Source organism: Pelmatolapia mariae, linkage group LG6, assembly GCF_036321145.2.
Source record: "Pelmatolapia mariae isolate MD_Pm_ZW linkage group LG6, Pm_UMD_F_2, whole genome shotgun sequence".
Taxonomy (NCBI): Eukaryota; Metazoa; Chordata; class Actinopteri; order Cichliformes; family Cichlidae; genus Pelmatolapia; species Pelmatolapia mariae.
The window spans coordinates 16,686,955-16,709,938 of NC_086232.1; the positions used below are offsets into that span (position 1 = coordinate 16,686,955).

Sequence of the window (22,984 nt, forward strand, 5' to 3'; positions counted from 1 at the left end):
GTCTTTGCTAATGTTTGCATTGTGTCGATGATCTCTTACCAGCGCACCTGGGAGCAGTTTGCAGTTTACCTGAGCTTTTCTTGTCATTTTGTGCAATAAAAATTAAAATAATGTTCATACCCTAACTGCTCAAAAGTTAAAGACTGCTCCACTATTGATTGTAGTGCAAGTGCACATTTTTCTGTCCGCCCATGAAGATCATTGAAGAACTTTTGTAAGTGACAACAAAGTTGGTACTTTAGTGTAATTACTTTATTTAGTATGATGTGTTATATTACTGTGTGACACTAAAGTTAATGCAGTTACACTAATATCTTAGTCTATAACAGGCTGGAGTCTATTCTAGGTGTAAGAGGTGAGAAGTGGGGAAGAACCTGGACAGATAGGCAGTCTATCACAGGGCCAACACCTAGAGACAATCATTCATACTCATATTCACACCAATCTTTGGATTTTGGCATGAAGCCGGAGTCTTACCAGAAAATGTAAAGGAAATTTTAAGCAAATTTTGCTTCACAATCAATCTGTCTGTGTGGTAGACCTTGCTTTGGCCTTGATGTGACTTCAGGCTTTTGCAAAACTCTTACCAATAGCAAGCTAACTGCTATTTGTATAGCAAGCTAATTGCTTTTTATAGGAGAGAATTCTTAAATAGAGGTTTTCCAGACACGTGACAACTTACCACGTGATATTAATTTGTCTACTAAACATTGTGCAGATGAGATAAACTACTATGAGTAAAAAAACAAGTATATATTCTCCCTCTGAGGAAGTAAAACACTTTCATGGCAAGCATCTTTCTTGTTATGTGGAGAAACTGGGCTGAAGATGGATGTTAACTGTGTTTACTGGTTCTGTGAAGTGCAACCATGGCACTCCTCTAATGTAGCAATGACAGTGTCCTGTCACAATCAATTAGGAAGCTTTAATTAACCAATTCGTATTTTGTACATTAGCACAAGCCTAGGAAAAAATCATCTCACTTGTAAGAAAAAGTTAGGATGTTATTATTTTTAGTTTGGAATATGGCACATATAATCATTATTAGAGTTGTTATAAGTTGGGCTTTCTTGTCTAGAGGCAGGTGTAACATCCTTTTAAGAGTTTTGTACTGTTCAGTCCCTTTTATAGAGGGCTACTCGACATAATTTTATAGTCAGTTTTGGAGAAATGACGTTATGACTGAACAGGCTCTCATATACATAGTGGAGTTCATTTAACCCTACAAAGAGGAAAAAAAGCTTTAAGTAATGGCTAACATCAGTTAAGACGACTTCACCCTTTGCTTATGCCTTTCAACTCCTGTCTCATAAGTGTCTGCAAACATGCCACTTTGTGAAGCAGCGTATACTCCACAAACTATATAGTGCAACGATAAGAACTGAAAAACTTAAGTGTCAGAAGTCTGCAGAAGTCTCCTTTGAAAATTCTTACCTATTCACACACACCCACATACACATGCACACAAGCAATTACAGGGTGCCTTGCATTCCCATTTGCAATTTTCAAGCAGCTTGATCCTGTCAGAAGATTGGATTGATCCCATTTATGTCATTTAGGTCCCTAGAAAGCAAGTATTTAATGAGGAGTTACTGCCACTCATTATGAAATGAGCACACTCATCAGGCTTCAAGGTTATTGGGGTCATGCACAACTTCAGGTAAATCCGCATAGTTACTGTTTTAAAGCTTCACAGGGATATAAAAATTCAAAATAAGCTGTAAACAAAATCACAAATACTGAAAATATTTATAACTGAATAGGTGCACTGCCAACTGTCATACATAAAACAGGGGTTTAAAAAAAGGGAATATTTTTCAGTTGTAGTTCATATTTCAAGGAAACAATTAAGGAAAGAAACCTATACTTACATCCAAGGACACACATTTGTATGAACACTGTAAAATTTGGGAAAGCTGCATACAAAGTAGGAAGCATGACCTGCAGTTGCAGTTAATCACTTTATATTTTTTATATTATAATTGTATTAATTCTAACCACTATAATCGTTTTTTCCCTGTGTGATTAAATAAAGTACAGTACGAGTCTGTGGTAAATATTTATGCCTGGGGATGAAGTTATTTTTAGCTCTCTATTAAATGCATTTTACAGTTGTTGTGAAGGCAGTGTCATACATGGTGGAAGTTCAGAGCTTATCATCCTGAACAGCTGATGCTGGGCTGTGTTTGTGCTTGTGTGTGTTTGTCTCCGTGTGTATGTGCTGTTTGCTCCCCTTTTTCACAGCTGCTGCTGCTGAACGATTTCAGGATCTCGTCTCTTGGTAGCCCATTAGAAACCATGAATCTAGTGGGTTTTTTTTAAACCAGTACTTCAAAGGCTGTTTCCACAACCTTGATGCAACCAAACAGCACTGACGTGTCTGATGACTTTCATGTTCAGCTTCCCTGATCAATATCAGTAAAGCAAGTCATTTGCAGTCGTGAGCGCACAGAAAACGATCACTCGTGTTAAAACTTCAGCTCTTACATTTGGTATTTTGACTGTACGAAAGCGCTCACACTGGCTTGTTTGGTGTTTGTGGGAGTTATAAAAAGATGTTTGTTCAGATGCTCAACAAGCTGTAAATGTCAAGGTCAAACTTCAGATAAGTATACAGCTTACTGTGTTTGAACTGAGGCAGTGATGCCCTGTTAAAATTAAGGCTTTATGCTTATATAGCAAACATGATGTAGTACATGGCAGTGCACTAATGGCACCAGAGTCCAAACTGAGAAACACTACAAGTCTGCAGTTAGTTTAGCTTCTTAGCTCATTATTTTGGTTTTGTCAGGATGCATTGCCGTTTTATCTGTCCACTTTTCTAGCAGCTCTTTTCAGCAAAAAGCTCTAACAAGCCCTGTTTGCAGCACCAAAAACATAGCATTTAAAGCCTCAGAGATTCAAAGATTACACTGACTACTTTCTGTTAACCCATTGCTGAAACTACCTTATAAACGCAGCACTGGATAAAAGGCAAGAAGTTAAAACCGTGAAAAGTGAAAATCCAAAGCACGTACTCCTTGTCTTATGTTATGCCTCCCATCAGAAAAATATGCAGGAAACAAGACTGTATGACAGCTTTAGGTGATGAAATGGTAGCGTAATGAGTTATGTAACTGTCCTACAGCAAAAAAAATCTTTTGTATATTTTGATATATCATGCCTGTTCCCATGGAAAATCGAGGTCAGACCAGAGCTTCAGCATCTGTTGAGCTGTATTATATATGATTAGTTTGTGCAGCATTTATTTCCATCATTCCATCTGACCCCAATTGACCTGAACCTGCGTAACGTAATCTCCTTATGCCATTCTTCCTGCATTTTATGAACCCCATCTTTTGACCTTGTTTGCAGACTTGCATACCACGAAGTTTAAAGCCTTTGAAAAGATTAACTATGTTATTGCTACGGTTAATAACTTTTAATAGCCTTACTAACACTTACTTAATGTAAAAGTTAAGACATATACAGAGCAGCCAAAAGGTCATCTTCTCACTAATCCCAGTATCAAAAGCCACTGTCTTTTTTTTAAAAGTCATTATTATTTTCCATATTCAAGTGTCCCACAACCTTTTGTCCTGTTCAACCTTTCCCATCATACTTCGCAATGTCTGTGTGTGGGTCTATGTGTGTATACAATCGCAGGAGCATATGCACACAGAAACTGTATCTGTGTGTGGAAGGATGCTTTGCGAACCAACAGTAAATACATAAGAAAAATAAGCATTGCATTTAAACACACAGAGCAGCTGGGAGACAAACATCAATCACTCACCCATTCTTGTCATCTAAACCCTCTCTCATCCAGTCTGTGTGTTTCACACACACACAATTATTCAGCCACAACAAGCTGGTGATAGAAAGAAGAACCAAAACACAATTAGTACCACCAGAACACATCATTCCTTTAAAATAGTTGGAAAAATGGCCCTAGTGCTTTTGACTATAAATAAGCAAATAAATAATATAGTCTCTCAATGGAAATAATTATTTAGTCTATATGATGAGAGAAAATAGCTTGAAAAAGTTATTAAACTCTGAATTATTTGGTTTTTACAGTGTTAACAGCTGTACCATTCACTGTCTTTTCATAGTAACAACTGCTAAGATAATGTGTAATGTAAAAGCATTTGAGTGGAAAGAGAAATCCACAAGTCATCACATGATTCTGCAGTTCCCTTGAGCCTCCTTGTTGTAGCATCATTCAGCTTATAGTTATAGAGAGCTTGAAACACTGCATAACATCTAGTTTTGCAGTCCCTAAGTGGCTAAAATATTTATTTAAAAAAATGCATGCATGTAAATATATGTATGCAGTACTAACATGTGTATGTTGACTACACAACATTTCAGCCCCTCAATAATGAACTCATGCAGATCAGACCTCAGTGAGTGAGAAATCTATGCATAGACACAGATGTTTAATTCCTAATGTTCACCTCAACTCTCATGACTACAGTTTGAACCACAGCAGCAAACGTATACGTGGAATTAATCAACAAAGATAATAAATGAATGATCAGTTACTCATTTAGGATCTGATGCTACTGCGTTCGACACTAAGCACAGGATAACTGACTCCTGCACGTGAAAGCTGATTAGAAAAGACGAGGATAACTGAGTCTCATATTCTGCTTTTACAACAATTTGATGGACAACTCTCTAAATATTTTTTCACCCTCAGCAGAAAAGCAGCTCATCATCTCTGGCAACATTATCACCCTCCCTTTACGGATGTTTTACCAATTACGCATCCCAAGTTTGTGTAACTTTCCCATCAGAGAAGAAAAGTATGTGCCAAAATCTGCATGGCAAAAATCTCCATTCCATCAAATGTAGTCCAGGTTTTTTTTTAAACATTTCCTAAATGACCCTAAAATCAGGAATAATTTCATGGTCCATTGTTAAGTCGTCCACACGTTCAAATTCAAAGATGAATTCGACACGAGAGAGCTGAGCTGAGACAAAACTAGATTAGATGTTGTGTTTGTTTTATATCGTTTAGTCTAAATATATGTTTCACTTATTAGAGAACAAAAAAAAATCATTACTTATTTTTATGTTCCACAGTTCAAACAATGAATCTGTTATTAAGACAAGAATCTACCTCTGCTTCCCTATTGTGTGGTATCACTGTATGAATTATTTGTCGGTCTCCAGTAACTGGCACAAAGTGCATGCTCAGAGGGAAGTCCTTTGAGGAATGGCTTTCACAGAGTGCCACGAGATGACTCATATTGTGATTTGCTGCCATATAAAAACAACAAAATAAAGTTGCTTAACAAATACAAAGGATTGCAAATTTTGTTGTTTACTATAAGTTTGTGAACTCTTAATTTCAGCTCAGTGTGAGAGTATCTCTTCCTCTGCTCTCTGTCTCAGTGCTGAATAGTTAAGGAAAATACTGCAAAGTACATGTGTGGCGCATAAGACTAATCTACAATCAATTAAAAAGATGAATCTGTTATGCCAGCTACAGTGATACAAGACTATAGTTCCACAGTGTTTCTTTAGTCCAGTCTCAAGAGATGGCTGCCACTCCCTGAGCCTGGAGCTTTCTTCCTGTTAAAAGAGAGTTTTTCTTTCTCACTGTCAACAAGTGATTGCTCATAGGGTGTTGTCTTAATTGTTAGGGCTCTGTCTCACAAGCTCTCTACCTTCCAATACATGCCTTATATTTCTCACAATAATCAAGAGACAAACTGCTCCTGAATAATGTGAAAAAAAGATGTTAGTTCATGTAAGTCCACTATGACTTAACAGAGTCATAGTCAGATAAATAGTAAGATAAATTTTATCATCTTCGGTTTTTGGGTCTGGTCTGTTGCTAGGCTGCCTTCCAGTGACACATGGCAAAAAAACAAACAAACAAACAAACAAAAACTCAAATCAACTGGCTGCTGTATAAAGCAGCGGTCCTCAACCGGTTTAATGCCAGGCAATACTTTCACGGACCGGCCTTTAAGGTGTCGCAGATAAATACAACAAAATAAAATGATACGACCGAGACAAAAACTGTGGTATTTTGTAAATATAATAATAAACGTGTAGCTTTATTAGCAGCGTCCTCCTGAAACGCGGCAACAACATTGAGAGTAACATCCTCCTGTCCGCCACTTAATGCTCTCTGGTCGCTATGGTAACGCGTAAATATTTATTTCAAAAAAAGACACACAACTACAACACAGGAAAAGACAAAGTTAACGAATAAAACCCCTGAAAACCATAAATTTCACACCTGAGCCTCAACTCTCGCGGCCGAGTACCAAATGACTCACGGAGCGGTCCGTGGCCCGGGGGTTGGGGACCGCTGGTATAAAGTCAAGAAACTAACAACCTAACAGACAAGTGATCTTTGAATCTCAATTCACTGGGTGTCCGGAAATAGGATTTTGGACTGGATATTGCTTTTTGCCTGCCGCATGCTTAAGTGAGACATTGTTTTCCAACACACTTATCTTTGGGACCGTGTTTATGCTTCTCCTGTTTTGAAGTCTCCCCCACAAGTGAACCAAAATCCCTCATTTCGCACAGGCCTCGACAGAGGAGCCGATAACACTCAATGCTAAACGATTCTCATGAACAAGACAACTTGGCACTAGCTCTAAATGGTACCAAATTCTCAAATCACAACCTTAATGACCTCATCATTAACATGCTCTCGCTGTGCACGGCTATAGTAGCTGCAAAAACACCATCCTCTCATTAGCACTTAGTCCAGATAAACAGGGTGATCCTGGCTGCACAGTATAATGGGAGGACCACAGGTTAATCTCTATAACTGTCCGAATGTCATTCGTTATTAACACCTACACACAAACAGCGAAAATCAAATCTGTAATACACTTTCTACGTGCCATTTTTGCATCTCCGTTCTACCTTCCCCGTCTCATTCAGCCATAATTGGTGAACAGCTTCCACAGCAAAAGTAAACTTTCTAATCTGGCACTGAATGGCTTCTACATGAAATTACAACTCATAAGATATTATGTTGACTGCAAAGCCAGCAAATGCCCCCTTAATAAACATAACCCGCTATTATATCGCACACATCTATTTGCATTCTCAATTTCATTGCTGCGCAACGTTTTCCATAAAATGTATTAGATTATTTCTTCGTACCTCAACAGGCCATATGAGTTCATTCTCATATTCCCAGAGAAAGTGAGGCTTAGATTGGGTCAGCGCGCACTAGCAGTGTGAACATCCAACTTCCTACTGCGTAATTCCCTATTGCTTTTGGACAACACCCAAAGTACGCTGGAATGAACCCAAGCAATGTGTGAACATGTCTGAAAGTGTGACAAAATACACTAATTTAGATAATAATCACAGAGAGCATGTTTATGGGTCATTAAAGGAAAGCATACTGTGCCCAAGAAATCTCACACACTAAGCTCCTGCTCATTAGAGGGAAGCGGACGACTCAACTAATTACTCTGTGAACGTGACGGGCCACAAAGAATGTGTCATAATCTGTCTCTTGAGAATTAGCGTCCACCTCTGCACTGCTATAATTATCAGAACAGGGCCATTTCAAAATCACTCGTAATTCTGCAGGCAAAACAAGGTATAGGTGTCACTGAGATGGATTCCAGTCCTCCGTGTCAGTTATATAAAGAGAAAAGAGAAACTAAGTTCAACTCTGGTTTCATTACAAAGGTCCATTATAGTGCTAGAGATCTAAAAACAGTAATATTCATTGGTGAATATAATTAATTAAATCCCTTGAGTGGGTGCTTACTCAGACAATGACAGCAGTGGTATTTGGATAGCAAAATATGATTACGCAACCTCAAGTATTAAATAAGTGGATCACTGAGCTAACAGAGCATGTGTTTCTGGTAACCTTAATGGATATACGAACAGACAGTCTTAGCTTATGCTCATATATAGTTAGGTCCATAAGACTTTGGAAGAGGACATATATTTAAAACCTGTGAACACTACCAAATATTGTTTCCTGCCTTGAGATATTTTGCAAGGCCGTTACTTGCAGCCAATTTCAGCCGCTGCTTGTTTTTGAGTCTTTCTGCCTTCAGTTTATTGTTCAGTAACTGAAAAGCATGATCTGTTGAGTTGAAATCAGGTGACTGACTTCCTCATTGCAGAATATCTCTTTTCTTTGCCTTGAGAAACTCTTGGGTTGCTTTTGCAGTTTGCTTTGGGTCATTATCCTTTTGCACTGTCTGATCGGTTTTGCAGCATTTGGCTGAATCTGAGCAGAGACCACTTCTATGGTCTTTCATGCGTTTTGGTGTTGCTGAGCTGGTCAGTATATTTATTTTTTTAAGACTGAACCAGATTGTTGTTTGGCCATTGCTAATTATTTTGCTGTCTCTCTGGTAGGTTAATGTTGGTTTTTCAGCCAAATGATGGCCTCATTGAATTTTTCCTTCCTTCGTGTTTTCCGGACCTTATATTGAGAGTTCCAGTGACAAGCTTCAACGCTCAGAATCAACTCCCAGTCTTTTATAAGCTTCATTTGTCATGAAATAACAAGGTAACAGGACTCACTCTGCAATTAAACGGCTTGTCATTCAGTTGCCTAATTCCTCCTGAGCCTCTGAAAATGGGCAACGATGTATAAAATGGCTGTAATTGCTAAAGAGTTGATGCACAACTTTTGTTAAACCACTTCATTTAAAACTGAAAGTCAGAAACCCAATCACATCTTGACTGTTTGATTTAAAATCCACTGTGGTGGTGTACAGAAGCAAAAGTACAAAGATTATGTCACTGTGCAAAAACCTATGGAGCTAACGGTACGTTTGACCATGCGCTACATGATGGCTGACAGGTCATGACAAACTGCAGCAAAGAAATCCAAATGCCAAAGAACTTGGCATTTTCAAAGTCTACTAGCTCTATGTATGTTAATGTGTAAAAAAACAAAAAAAACAAGAGTGAACTAAACCAAACAAACTGGTTTAAAACAGAACAAAGTGGTTTCAGCTGCTCAATACAGCTGTGGTGATCTGCTGAGTTGGGTTATGAATCTCTGTGGCTATTTTTACACTTTTTACACACAGCAATTTGACCCATTATTAAGATAATGATCAGCAGGGAGTCAAAAATGATGGTTTCTCAGTCTAAATACCAATACTGATGTTGAAAAGAGCAGTGATTAAAATCATTAAGCTCTTTATGCCAGTATCTCTAAATATTTATGTTGTCAAAAACTAATATGACACATGAGCAGGGCCATCGATACACTGGTGCATTGCTATAGCTTTAATAACTTCATTTATGAGATTCCTGTAAGTTTATAGCATCCAGTATCTGATGGGCTGTGAGCTTCGAGGGACTTTACAGTGACCTACATCTATATCAGTTACATCTCATTCTTTGTTTTGTTTTTTTAGGATTGAGAAAGAGTCCCTTTCTTGGAAACATTAATACTGCTACTATGTTTGTGTCTGTCAGGCAAAAGCAAATGTTCTCAGAGTGCTTCTGAGAACATTCAGGATGAATCTCCTCTTCTTCAGAATAAAAAAGAACAAACGGCCGTCTTCATGAATGTCTTAGAAAACACAGATTCCAGCGGTCATAAAAGCGACTCTGTTTCTGTGTGGCTTACAAGAAAATCTTCTTGAACTGTCTTCCAAGTAGCACACACTTTCCGCCAGTTTCTACGTGCTCTGTAAATAGTGACACTTCTACTTTAAAATTAAGTGAAAATATCAAACCGAAGACCTGGGTTTTTGGGGTTTTTTTCTATTTTAGATGAGGCTTTGTTTGAATGGTGTTACTAATTTAATCTGACAGCATGCACCCGCTAACCTCAGGATTATTTTTAGAACTAACTCTGTCACTTCTTTGTTGTTACTAAAATTATATATATGCGTGTGTGTGTGTGTGTGTGTGTGTGTGTGTGTGTGTGTGTGTGTGTGTGTGCGCGCGCACTGTTGAACTCTTTATCTGCAGTGTGCATGCAAGAAGATGCTATCATCTGAGTGATAAACCAGGCTGCTGAACCAAGACACTGTGGTCTGATACATCTGAATGGGACAGTGTTCACAGGGCTGCATCAAATGGAATTCATGTGTCTGCCATAATAATCATCATAACATGTCATTCAAGTGAATCACTCTGTTGGCTCACAGAGACTGATGAGGCTTTTTGATTGAGCTGTTTTGCTTGTTACTCCAGTGGGTGAACTGCGCCCTTAATGATAAAAGGGAGAGAGACGAGAGGGTGGCGCTGATAATGGGGTCAGTTTCTGTATTTGTCCTTTTTTTTTAAAACATTTTATGCGAGAAAAGCTGAGCTTGCAGATTTCTTTTTTTTTTCTGTTTTAATGGTCATACAGTCTGACGCATTCACAGCTGGAAGCTGCTGAGTTCAACCACAGTCCTCCACTGTCGTCCACTGACTAGTAACGTTCGACCAAGTACTTCATTCAAGGGCACCTTGAGCACAGATAAGAGTGCCTCTCACTTCCCTGTTCCGCCTCTTCTGATTCTCTCAGCTGGGATTCAAACTGGCACCCTTCCTGATACCAGCTTGCATTTCTAACCTGCTGGACCTCAAATGTGTGTGTGTAATCAAACAGTTAACGCTCTACTGTAGGCACTCTACAGTATGGCACTTGTTATGCAGAGTTCCCGTTGGATGAGCATTAAATTTTACTTCTTTCTCACTGCCCCGAGCTTCCCATGTGTGTCATGCTGGGCTTCTATCAAGCAGAGAGACGTTTTTCACTGTATAATATTGTAAATGATTAAAAATAGCACAGGGAAGCATGGAAAGAGGGAGAGAGGGAGAGCTGGAACAGTGAATGGTGGGTAGAGTGGATGACTGAAAATAAGCTCTCTTCTATATGTATTTATAGACTCATTATTTGTTCCTTTTGAAGCTAAAACGTGCTTTCCCCTGTGAGTATATGCATACAGAGTGTGACAGAGGAGATCACACACCGGACGCCCATTTTTTGTTAAATTCGACCGCGTCAATAACAACATTGGCCATTACATAATCTGGTATCTGCAGGGTTTATGTGATAACCGTCTTGTTGCCTGACTGGCTTGATGCAAAGTGCTATTGGCAGAATTCCTCTACAGGTATGGGGTCTGACAACATAGCGTCCTTAGAGAACGGTGGGGGTGTTGGATCAAAGTGATGCAAACAGACAGGGTGTCATGGAATATGAAGCCTGGAAGGTGAAATTTAAGTGAAAAGAAAAAAAAAATGAGTGTACTGTGCGTGTTTGAGGGTGAGTACGCTTGGGAGGAGGAGGAGGAGGTGGTGGTGGCGGTGGAGTACAAAGACAGTGATGGGAGACTCAGATGAGACTCAGGCACAAAAACCTGGTGAGGAGAATGTGAAATGCTGTGCAGAATGTAAACCAGTAAAGAGAGAAAAAAACCCACAGCTTTCTTAAAGAAAAAAATAAGGGGGCGGGGGGACAAAAGCTAACGTCCTGATCACGCAGCAAATGCATTTCTTGTATATTCAGAATAGATTTCTCCTGGCAGGGCTTGTGCAGTCAGGCAATCCAGGACATATTAGAAAATGATTAAATCGTGCAGATGCTGGCCCCCGTAAAAAGCAGACTAAGTCATATGAGTGCTTGCTGGGTCAAGTTTTCTTTCTCAGAGCCTGGAAGGAGGCTTAAGCCCAGCAGGACAATGTGGCACCTACTAAGACTGAAATAATCCAGTCACACTGAAACAAAAAAAAGAGAGTCACAGAGCAATTTTCCCATGATTGTTGCTAATAATGTTACGAGAGCATTAACCAACCCACACCAGCAGCAAACTAACATATACCTCCTTCTCTTTCACTGTACGTCCGGTTTGTGCAAAAGCCTTGCACCAGCCCTTACTCCTCGTCATTAACTCTACCATCATGCACTGTTGAACTCCTCTCTCTCACTCATTCACCCTCTTCTAACAACGAAAAGCTGCCGCAAACAAGCCAGACAAGGTTGGCAACACAAACAATGATAGCATCATCCCCACAATCCCAGCACCGGAACCAGAGCCCATGCACATATCTGCTGCCTAATTAGATCTGCGTGTGATCTAATGTTTGAGTTTAAATCCTTATGAGAGGCGCAAAAGCTCTCTGGTGGGAAATCTGTACAAAGTAGATCTGCTTAATTAGTGAAAAACATATAAAGTATTTTACATGTTTCAGGACACGCGGGAGGATTAAAAGGAGCAGTCAGTGCTGAAGTTATCAAGTGCAAAGCAGCCCCAGGGCGCGCTGGCAGGCGCTCCTTTATTTCCGTGTCTTGGCCGACAGGAGGGACATTAACTAATCTATACCTGCGAGTTAAGTGCCTCGTGAGTAAAAGGAGCAGATCTTTATCCTCTCCCACTCAATGTTCACTTATTCAGCTTGGGAAAACTATAAATTAACTGCAAAGTCGCAGCCTGCCCTCTGTTACGTGTCTCTGGTTTATCTGTGTTTTTTACCTGCTGAAACTTTCCGCCGTAGCGTGCCGTGCCGATGCTTATCACAGCCATCACCACAGAAACTAACAAACCCAGCAAGCAGCTCTGGCTTCTACACAATCGACCAATTATCAGCCAAATATGGGCCTTAACTAAACAGGCAGTATTTGCATTAGTTCATGGTTTTCTTCAAATGATAACGATCTGTGGGATGAATAGTCGGGGCGGTATTAAATTCACAACAAATGTTTAATTTAATATGAGCAGCATGGAGGATGTGAATGACTAACATGTTTATTTTCATAGGATATAATCTGATTACATCTTGGCAAAAGATATAAAATACCTCTTATGTCAAGGACTTGGGAGCACACGTAGTCTCTGATCTTTCAAGTTATTATGGCTCTTTTAATAACTAAAACTATGAAGCCCACTTGACCTCTGCTTTGCTCTTCAAAGAACATCAAATCCCTGACAGATTAAAGTGAAACTTCAGAGATTCCCTCCATACATGTTTGGGATTTAAAGTACATTTTCATAAAAATCAGACACTTTTAATGGTAAGCATACTGAATGTTCAGTAATTGTGTTTACCTTACTGTTCAGGTAAGTAATCACTCCCCTGTAGGTAAGTAGTCACTAAACAAGGAGCGACGTGGTGGTTTACTGCTTGTGTGGTTTAGTTTGTTTTTCCATCTATCCAGCAGCAATGCTTTTTAATTTTATCTTGATGATCAGCCTCCCTGTTTAGTGTTCTTACAGAGCAGTAATACGTTACACTAATGCTATTACAAACACAATATCCTAAGGCAGCTACTTCACATTAAAAGCTTTCATCTGACACCACATAAACCAGCAGTACAACTTTCTGGTGAGATAATCTTTAGTCTTTTCATTAGAAGTAATGTGAACTAAAAACTTTTACTACTGAAACAAGGAGTTCACAGTACTTTGCTTGAAAATGTTTCCTATTTGAACCTACAGTTTCTATGATAAAACATTAGATGATGAGTTAGTAAGAAGCAAAACAATGTGTGGACCCAGCAGCACATGAACGGCTTAACTTCCTAGCCACAGTAGAATGTTTTCCTAGATCCTGTCCTTCAGTGACTGTGGGTGAAACTGAAACTGTGTAAGCCAAAAGGGGGCTGAGCAGGGTTTGCAAAGAGGCAGCCTTGTCATCAGAGGTGGGAACACATGATACAGGCAACCGATATCGATAGTCTACTGCTGCTGGGAGTGGATGCATTATGCAGCGTGGCTGTACAAGGCCTGGACTCTTTTCAGGCACATCTTTTCAGTTTTTTTTTTAACTCAACATCTAGATTTTACACATCAGGTTTTTTTTAGCCTGGCTGTGTTTGGTCATGCAGAGAATGTGTAGTTACAGAATGTACAATAAATAGTAACCGCAGCCATTCAAGCAGGAGGTGGTGCAGATGGTTCCAAAGCACAGCATGAAATGAGAAGATGATATTGTTTGGAGTCATGCTGAGGATGTCTGAACTTTATGGAAAGAAAATCTTAAGATAGGAAATTAAAACTTTACAAATAATTAAAATATAATTTAACACACACACATACATAATCAGCTGTTGAGGGTACACCTGTGTGAACAGAAACCTTTTGAGCCTGTTTATAAATGTATGCACGGATGTAACTGACCTTAGGTCAGCAGGCAGTTTGTTCCAAGGAACAGGACCATAGTGAGTGAAAGCCCCCTCAGCACACTTAGATTTAATTCTGGGAACTGTTAAAAGAGCTGCACCTGATGACCTGAGAAGTCTAGTCGGATTATAGACACAGAGCAAGTCAGAGATGTGCTGGGGGGGGAGCCAGTGTGAGCCAAACTGACTTCAGTACTAGGGCTGGGCTATATCATACCGTTCACGGTAATACCGGTGTAATGTTGGGCAACGATAGGAAACTGAAATATCGCGATAGAATATGGGTAAAACGCGCATGCGCAGTGCTTATGTTTACATACGCACATGGCGGCGACGCAGAATGAGAAGAGCGAAAGTGGATCGTTAAATGAAACGGATGAACCCGAATTGGTTTGTAAAAATGCTGCAACTTCAGTGGTGTGGAACTGGTTTAGCTTTCGTCCGTCAGATACACAACAAAGCACTATTTTTGGTAGAGCATGCTAGCGGGCCGTCGTTATTACCGTGTTGTTTGGAAAATACGGCTCACTTAAAATCAATCCTTTGATTTTTCTGAAAATCGACAGTGCCCCTTATAATCCCGTGTGCCTTATGTATGAATTCTGGTTGTGTTTACTGACCTCGAAACGATTTTATGTGGTACACGGCGCTCGAAAATCTGTCAAATGTTTTAGTACGACTTTGCTAAGCTACGAACCCACACCGCTTGATGGACTGTCGGAGCATTACGGCTATCGTAGGCAGAGCCTCGCGGAGTAAAACGTACTGTGCTTCAACATATAACACAGGTATGGTATGTTTATAACCTCTTTTTAAGTTTTGTGGATATTATACATGGTTATGCTGAGGATATGTCGGCCAATTTCCACTGGAAATGCCTTTTGGTTAAACTGTCAGCAAGGAATTTGCATTTGCACTGTTAAATTTTTATATAACTTTAATGCACATAAAAAACAGCTGCTTGTTTAAGTGAAAATACATTGATGGGGGTTTTTGCACTAATAAAGTTGTGGAGTTGTAAAGTATTTTGTCTAGTGTCAATTATATTGTCAGTTATATCGTTATCGCAAATTTTCAAATGTATATCGTGATAAATATTTTTGGTCATATCGCCCTGCTCTATTCAGTACTAAGAAAGTATGTTCAAATGGAATATCTTCAAAGCTGAAGTTGTCCCACTGATGAGGTGGACAATCCAACAAATAGAGTGTTGCAGTAGTCTAATCACCCTTGAAGGCATAGACCAATTTTTCAGTTTGAGATAAGAATTTTCAAACTTTTTATAGATTGTTTACGTGGTTTTTACGAGAGATACTGTCGAAAATGATGCCAGGTTATCTGACATCCTTACTGTGTATCAGAAAAAGAGATATTAAATATGAAACAACTTTTTGGACTTTTTGGACCAACAATGTGTCTGTCTTGCGTTTTGTTCAGTTCAGAAAATAAATTCTAGACATCCAACATTTAATGTCATCAATGCAACTCATTAGTTAGTGACCAAAGATTAAAAACATTTTTCGTTTTTAATATGTGACAATAATGTAAAGACTTCCAAAAAGTTAGGGAGTTAGGTTACTTTCATTTAACATTATTGCTAAATCAAATTGTTAAACAGTTATGTTTTACTATTGCTTAAATTTTCCAGGCGAAATAATACTAACACTTCTTGGCTTCTTCTGAGCTTACATGACTTGACTTACGCTGTATCACTGGATATACTGCTGTGCCACTACTGTTGCACTATAATGCTGCAGCTGGTACCTTGCTTTAGTAGATTCACTCTTTGAATTAGGAAGTGTGTTATCACTGACAGGAGCTTACTGAAAAAGAAGGATTGAAATTACCCTTCATTTAGTTACATTTATAAATGTTGTCACCTGCAAGCTGCAGGCATCCATAAAACATTAAGTATTTTTTAGGTAATGTCATAAATATTATTGTTGCAAATCTTCTTGAAATATTGTGATATAATTTTGATGCTACGTTACCCAGTCCTAATACTCATTTTTGTAACTATGGCCCAATAAACATTATTCTGACATGTCAGCTGATAGTTTTTTTCTTTCCGAAATGCAAAATATGAACAGATAACTGTGTGTACTTATTTGCTTACTTGTTTACACTCTGTATGGATCAGCCGGTTGTTTTACTTGTGGCATTCCGAACACGTGTGTTGCAGAATGCCCCCTGGTGGAAAAATTATGCAATGTCATCACTCATTGTTGAAGGGTGTTTCTTGCGTCTCTTTGTTACTTTGTTACTTTGTTACGAACCCTAGAGATAAATCGGTTGGAATCCGATTGTGACTGAAAAGTTAACATGCTTTGGGCCAGCCCCTGTTTGTGAGACTTTAAAAAATTAATCCACAGATCAAGACTTTAAAAATCAAGGGGTAACTTCACATCAGCTAGATCCATCTTTTAGATTCGCAGAACAATCTCGTTTCATTTCTCTAAAAAAAATCCTTAGACAAATTTTTATGATTAAAAAAAGGTTAGTTTTTTCCAATTATACAAAAGGAATGTGCAAATGATTTCATTAACTTTCTTCTTAAATATCAACTTAAACAGAAGACAGTTGTTATTCCTCTGTGTAATCGTACAGAGATGTGTGCAGCCCCAGTAAAGCTAGGTATAAAAGACTTCAGCTTCTCATAAAACAAGTGTTTCAAATGGCTTTAGCAAAACAGGAAGCTGCGAAATCAACATCTACTGTATACCATCTACAGAAGGGGATGATCTCTTTATTAAGCTCCACAGTGATGAGCCAATTTAGAATCTCCCAACAAAGCCCATGGATATTTAGAAACCTAAAACATTCATTTTCATTTGAGGAAATTGCAAATACCCCTAATTCTGCATAATTCCTGGAAATATTCTTTACACTGAGACCAATAATACTGTAACAGATACTCGAGGGGTAATAAACGATCAGAAATAACATTCTGCGGGCACGCGGCCAAGTCACGCAACGCTGAAAAAGGATAAACACTACGTCACACTCCAACGCAGACAGCCCTGCTCCAATGTGGAGCTCTTCGGTTTATTATGCAGCAGCACATCCCAGCACACCAAGATATCAGTACACTTCTCACTTCAGACTGTGAACGGTACAGTAGTAAATCACTGTCTTAACTTGCCTGTTTTGCTGAACTTGTTGTTATGTCTTGAGATCAGTATGAAAACACTGGGACATAAATGACACTTTTGAGAACTGACCCTACACTTATCTTTTATTTCCATTCACAAACTCAAGAAGCTGCTTACTAAAAACACATGATGCCACTCTGAGGCAACGAGGTCTGCTCTATTTCCACTGTTCCATTATGCTTAAAACTTTGGGTATGAACCCGTTTTCACAGAACGCCAAACCAGCTCATTGTCTTTTGTAAAATAAAAAATGTACATGGCTCGTCTTCAAAAACTGCGGAGAAGCCCTGAGTCTTGTGCCACATTATTTAGGAAGGAAAGGAACTGCATGGCACAGCGTCAAGTTTTTGTTTTTGTTCTTATAAAGAAAAAGCAACATAAAAACCATCACAGATTATATTCCATGAGCTAATGTTCCACTGTTTTGTGAGAATCTGCCAAAAATGTCATTTGAGACACTTCCTTGTTGCCATTATTTATTTTCCTGTTCAGAATTTCCTTCATCTACTGGAAAACAGGTACAGTTAAGATGATTTATTGGCATTGAGTAGAGCTAACAGCATTGATTCTGCATCCAGCCACGCAGCTCAAAGCGCTCACCATGTGTTGCTGGCTTCACGTTCGCTCACTCTCTGGCCATTTCATGCGCTGACGGAGGGTTTGGCCATGCAGAGGCAGCAGTCCTGCTGCTGCCTGCAATATGTGACAGCATTGCCTGCCAGGTTCTCCACTGAGTATATTTCATTACTTGTTATTTAATTTATCCCCCTGATGCCGAACTGCTGTGCAGTTTCTAACAACATTTAGTTTGTGCCATAGAAAAAAATAATTCCCACTTATCTATCTATCTATCTATCTATATATATATATATATATATATATATAGAGAGAGAGAGAGAGAGAGAGAGAGAGAGATTAAAGCACTTTAAAGTCATTAAAGCACTTTCCTAAGAGGAGATGGTCAGTAGAATATGTTGTCAAACAATCATTTCTGATTCAAATTCCCACAGATAAGGTCCGATAATAAAAATGCTGATTAAAGTATGACTGCAAAAGCTTTTGTCTGAATCAATATGTCTGCCAATTTGCACACAATTTGCCAATGGGCTTTGAACATAAAATTGAAAGCAGCTTAAGTTAGTCATGCACGTCTTTGAAAGTTGAATGGAAAAGTAGCAAAGGGGCTTCAGAGGCATGAACTTTGGGGAACCACGTCACTAGCTTCCAGAGGCCTTGTTTGCATTCATGGGAAGGATTTGCGAAGCGCAATTAAGCTGATGATCCTTCCTCTAACTTCCTCTGGAGATTCACGTGTCAGACCTTTCTTAGAGGAGGGATGACGGATGGAAAACGGAAAACATATTTTTGAAACATATGTGTCATTCAAGCTGGTATGCAACATTAAAGCTTTGAAATGACATAAATCAGCTGCATGCTTGGTCGAATTCCTGCAAGTTCATTATGACCTCCTTACATGCAATTAGCTGTAATTAATGGAGCAACTTCAAAAGATGCTGTTTCCTAAATTTATCTCCTCTCTTGTCTCGCACTTTGTCCCACATATCATGCAGCAGAGAGGCTTACAAAATCGCACAGATGTATTTTCAGCCTGAGAGACTAAATCCACCTCAGAACGACTGTGTTGTGAGCAGCTCTAATCCAGCTGTAGCAGAGGTTTCTGCGCGCTTTCTCAAAGTAAGGAGAGCCTGTATATCCTTGTACATCCCATAGGGTCTTCCCGGGGGTCTCGATCCACATGATGGAAATCTATTCTGACCCTAACATTTCTGCAGTACGCGGAATTGTAATGTCAGGGGTGTGTTTAGCAAATCACCCAACTACAGCCTTCAAATGATGACAACCTTGGTACGCGTATCTGCCAGCTAATGCGCGCAGACCTGAGCATGACAGGAGCCTCTTGGGTTTTCTCAGCAGCGCTCTGTCCTCCGACTATTAAATTATGAGCGTTTTACCACCTCCGCTGAGCAAGGCAAACACCGCTGTGTCAATCTCCTTCAAACTCGGGGGCGCACAATTTAATCCTCAGCCGAAATCATAATTGCATTCCCGGTCGATCGTGTATATAAAAAGCCCACACAGATATGACAAAAGTTCCATCATCGGACTGGTAATATCATAACATTTTGGCTGATAGTATCGTTTATTAAACTGAGTTAAATATGGCTGGAATAACGGCGATAAAGGAGAAGCCTGGGAAGCATTAGTGCGAGCAGTTCTGGGACGAGTGATGGGCATTCCCCGTCGCTTCACACTGTCAATAATCGCTATAATGTTTCTCTCCGCTTCGCTCTCCTCAGAGGCTGCTTAGCTGACGCGTACTTGACAGTAAAATCATATCAGCTCCAAAAGTAGGCTATGGCGAGTTGATGTGTGTGACTATTTGCTACAACTGGCCTCTGTAAGGAATAAATATCAAAGCAAAAGTACTCATGTCAGTAATACAAGTGGGGGGAAAGAAGAAAAACATGGATTGTGTCTTTAGCCTACTGTGCGACAAGCTTGTCGCGAGCGCAAGCATCTTTACGCTGGCTCGGATTTCTAATTATCAGCTCGCTGGTAAAACAAACAAAACCAAAAAAAGAAAATGACAACCGTTAAAATCGCAAAACAAAACGACACGTTTCTGTCACTTAAAATAATTTAGTGGCTATAAACAAGACAATAACACACTTGGAAACGAGCTGTAATTAATAAGCACGTATTTTTAGCTAAAACTGTTATCGTTGTCACTTTGCAAATTGCTAACCAGAGTTTTTGTTTCGCTTTATTTTATTTTCTCCCCAAACCTAGCTGAGTAATCAGGCGCGCGCCGCTCTGGCGCCTCGCGCGCATACTTTCCCCGGGCTCACCTGCGTTCCTGAGCTTTTTGTTTCGATAAACGGAGAAGATGACCAGGAGGTTGCCCAGGATGTCAACGACCGTAGTGAAGATGAGGAAACACCCCAAAGTTGTGGCAACCCACGGCGGGCGGTTCAGGACGGTGTCAGCTGGGTCTGGTGAGGAGCTGTTCAGGTGAGACCCATTGATAACCATTGTACAGCTACAGTCGCCGAACTTTCTCAAACTGAGCCAAATTCACCCTGCACTCCTAGAGCCCGGGTCTCGGAGTCTTTGCTGCTGCTGCTGCTGGTGGTGGTGGTGGGATCCTATAACCTCCCGCGGGGTTCATCTTCATCCCCTCCACGCGCCGCTGCTGCTCCTTCTTCTTCCTCTTCTTCTTTCTCCTCTCCGCCAAAGTGAGCTCTGCCCAACTACCGCGGATCAGCTCTGGCAGCCTCCCCCTCTCTCTGGTCGCCTCGGTGTCACTTCTGCGTCCGTGTGCCATTCACTTTGTCGGTACGCATGTGTGACATGAAGCCGCCACTTCAAACCATCGCAGCATGTGACCAAACAGTTCGCAGAGGAGCGCTTTTATTTCGAGGGAGAAATGCTGTCGCTCCGTGGTCGAGCAGTGGAAGAGCAACTCCACGGCTAAGGAAGCGTCCTAGTTATCGAGCGCGTTCATTCATGCCTTTGCGGTCGCTCGCTGGTTTTATCTCGGGAAGCCATTCATGATTATTTTTGAAGAATCATTCATATTACCTGGATCTCTTTCAGAAAAATTACTACTTTTTCCGTGAATGCTAAAGTGCACTGGATTTAAAGTGTTTAATGTATCCAAAATGTAGATTTCCCATAATGCTTCTTATTTTTGTAAAATCTGTAAATACTTACACACGATTGTAACTCAGTGAATTAATATAAAATAGTATAACACAGACAGGCAGGCAGTAATCCTCTCTCTGTTTGTATTCTGTTAGATCATACATACTGATTGCCCCTGGCGTCCACGCTCATCTATAGTTTGAGAGAGTGCCGGCTTTCTATACAAAGAGTAGCAATTATGCTATTGTTTGTTAACGATATTGAAAATAAGTGGGTCAGCCCCGTTCCAAACACACAAGCACGCCCTGGTACCTTTTCATGAGCTATCTCATTAAAAAGGGTTGTCAGAGTAGTAATAATAATAGTAAACATAAATAAAAATATTTGTTTTTGATTTTGAGGATATTTAATGGATGTTTAAAAAAAAACATTCATAGTCTTGTTCCTCACTGATGATTTTTCAGTATGAAGTACAGCAGAGAAAAAGGGTTAACTTTTCAGATAATCTATTAATCTTTTGGGGGATGTTTTCAAGTAGAAAGACACAGCTTTATAAAACTTTTAAAAACTTTTATATAAAAATATAAAATTGTAATTTAAGTTTAATATATCAGGTTTTAGAGTCAAAGTCATGCAAAGTAAGACATCTGAGATTTTGTTTCTGACATTTACTCTATTGATTTGACTGCCTAATTAAGAAAATAACAGCAGATTAATCGATAGCACCACAAGACCCCCCAGCTAAATTTTACTCTTCATACTCCTCATCCTCACAGTTTTTTTTTCTCCTGCTCTCATATTTCGCCTGGGCACTTTAAATACAGGCTGTCGTGTGTCTTTCAAAGGCCTGATTAATGGAACTCTGCCGAGATGGTCGCCTGGTTTAACCAGATGGCCAACTCTATAAAGAGTCCTGGGCCGTGTTCCAGAAAGAAAGTCAAGCAAACTCACAGTTTAATACTAAACTCTGAGTTTGAGTTAAATCTGGGGTTGAAAACTTTAAGTTTTTAGTCCCAGAAAAGCTGATCACAGTAGGTTCAGTCAACTCTGAGCATGCTCATCCTGAGTTAAGTGCGTGAGTAGAGAAACCAACTCGTGATGCCATACCCTGATTCACTGTGGCAGCTGATAAATGAAGAGCACAGCCTCCATTTTAATCCATGGGGACCGATTAATATGAAAGCATGTCAGTTTGGACGAATCAGTCATCATTTACCCACCGTGAAGTTTCTTTAACAGGCAAAATCTGTAATCCTTCCAGATTTTGCCTTTGAATATTAACTGTAATTAACACGTGAACATATTTTAGCACAAAAATGCGGTCCAGATGCATTCGTGACATCTGCAGCCTGGATTCCAAACTTTATGTCAAACTGCGTTTAATATGGCTTTACCAACCGTGACTGATTACAGCATGGAGATGTTGTCATACAGTAGTTCAGTAATGCATAATGAATGTTTGAGTGAAGAGGAACTGTCTGACAACCTGACAGCTACCCTAATGCCCACAGAGTCACAGATTTAGAACAATGTAGCATTTAGACTTTTATCTAAACTGATAATAAGCCCATAATGCACACTTCTCACTGTCTCCATCCTTATATTGGCAACTGAGAACATGCTAATAACCAGGATTTCCTGTTTTTTAAAGACCTATCTGTGCGAATTAGTGGTCCTGCTTGTGATTTGATATCAACTGTGAATGAGCAGCTGACTGATGGAATTGGAAGGAAACTCATGGTTTGCTGAAGAAAACCTGACAATGAAATAGGTTAGGTTACCCGGGTAACTGTCTCAGACTTTAAGTTAACTCTCTTTCTGAGTTCCCTCTCTTGTCAGAGTTAACAAAATAAAAGTTTTCACTTAAGCCGCTTTCTGGAATGGGAGCCCAGTGCCTTCCATTTCACAATAAATTGATTCATTGTGCTGCTGGAACAACTGTTTTTTTCCCCTACTTTTGTCTAGACTGTATCTCTCTCCCTTGAGTTTGTCACGGGTAGATTTCGATCAGTTTTAGACGTCTGCAGAATAAATGAAGCAAACAGCCTGAACTTGTACTCAATCTGGACTACCACAGAAAGTGTCTGAATTCATTTGT

The 22,984-nt window shown here is 39.7% G+C and overlaps 1 protein-coding gene across 2 annotated transcripts in view; it reads right to left on the reverse strand.

Annotated features, from left to right (window-relative positions):
* mtnr1aa (melatonin receptor 1A a) overlaps positions 1-20,663 on the reverse strand; it is a 38,585-nt gene extending 17,922 nt beyond the window's left edge. Inside the window, exons 1-2 of one of the 2 annotated variants that reach the window (XM_063476010.1) lie at positions 20,091-20,183; positions 3,776-3,850 (exon numbers count right to left, since the gene is read on the reverse strand). In XM_063476010.1, coding sequence (XP_063332080.1) covers positions 3,776-3,788 — 13 coding nt within the window. In that variant the 5' untranslated portion in view covers positions 3,789-3,850; positions 20,091-20,183. Of the gene's footprint in view, positions 1-3,775; positions 3,851-20,090 lie in introns of both variants that reach the window. The other variant, XM_063476009.1, reaches the window with a different exon arrangement.
* Positions 20,664-22,984: the final 2,321 nt, after the last annotated feature.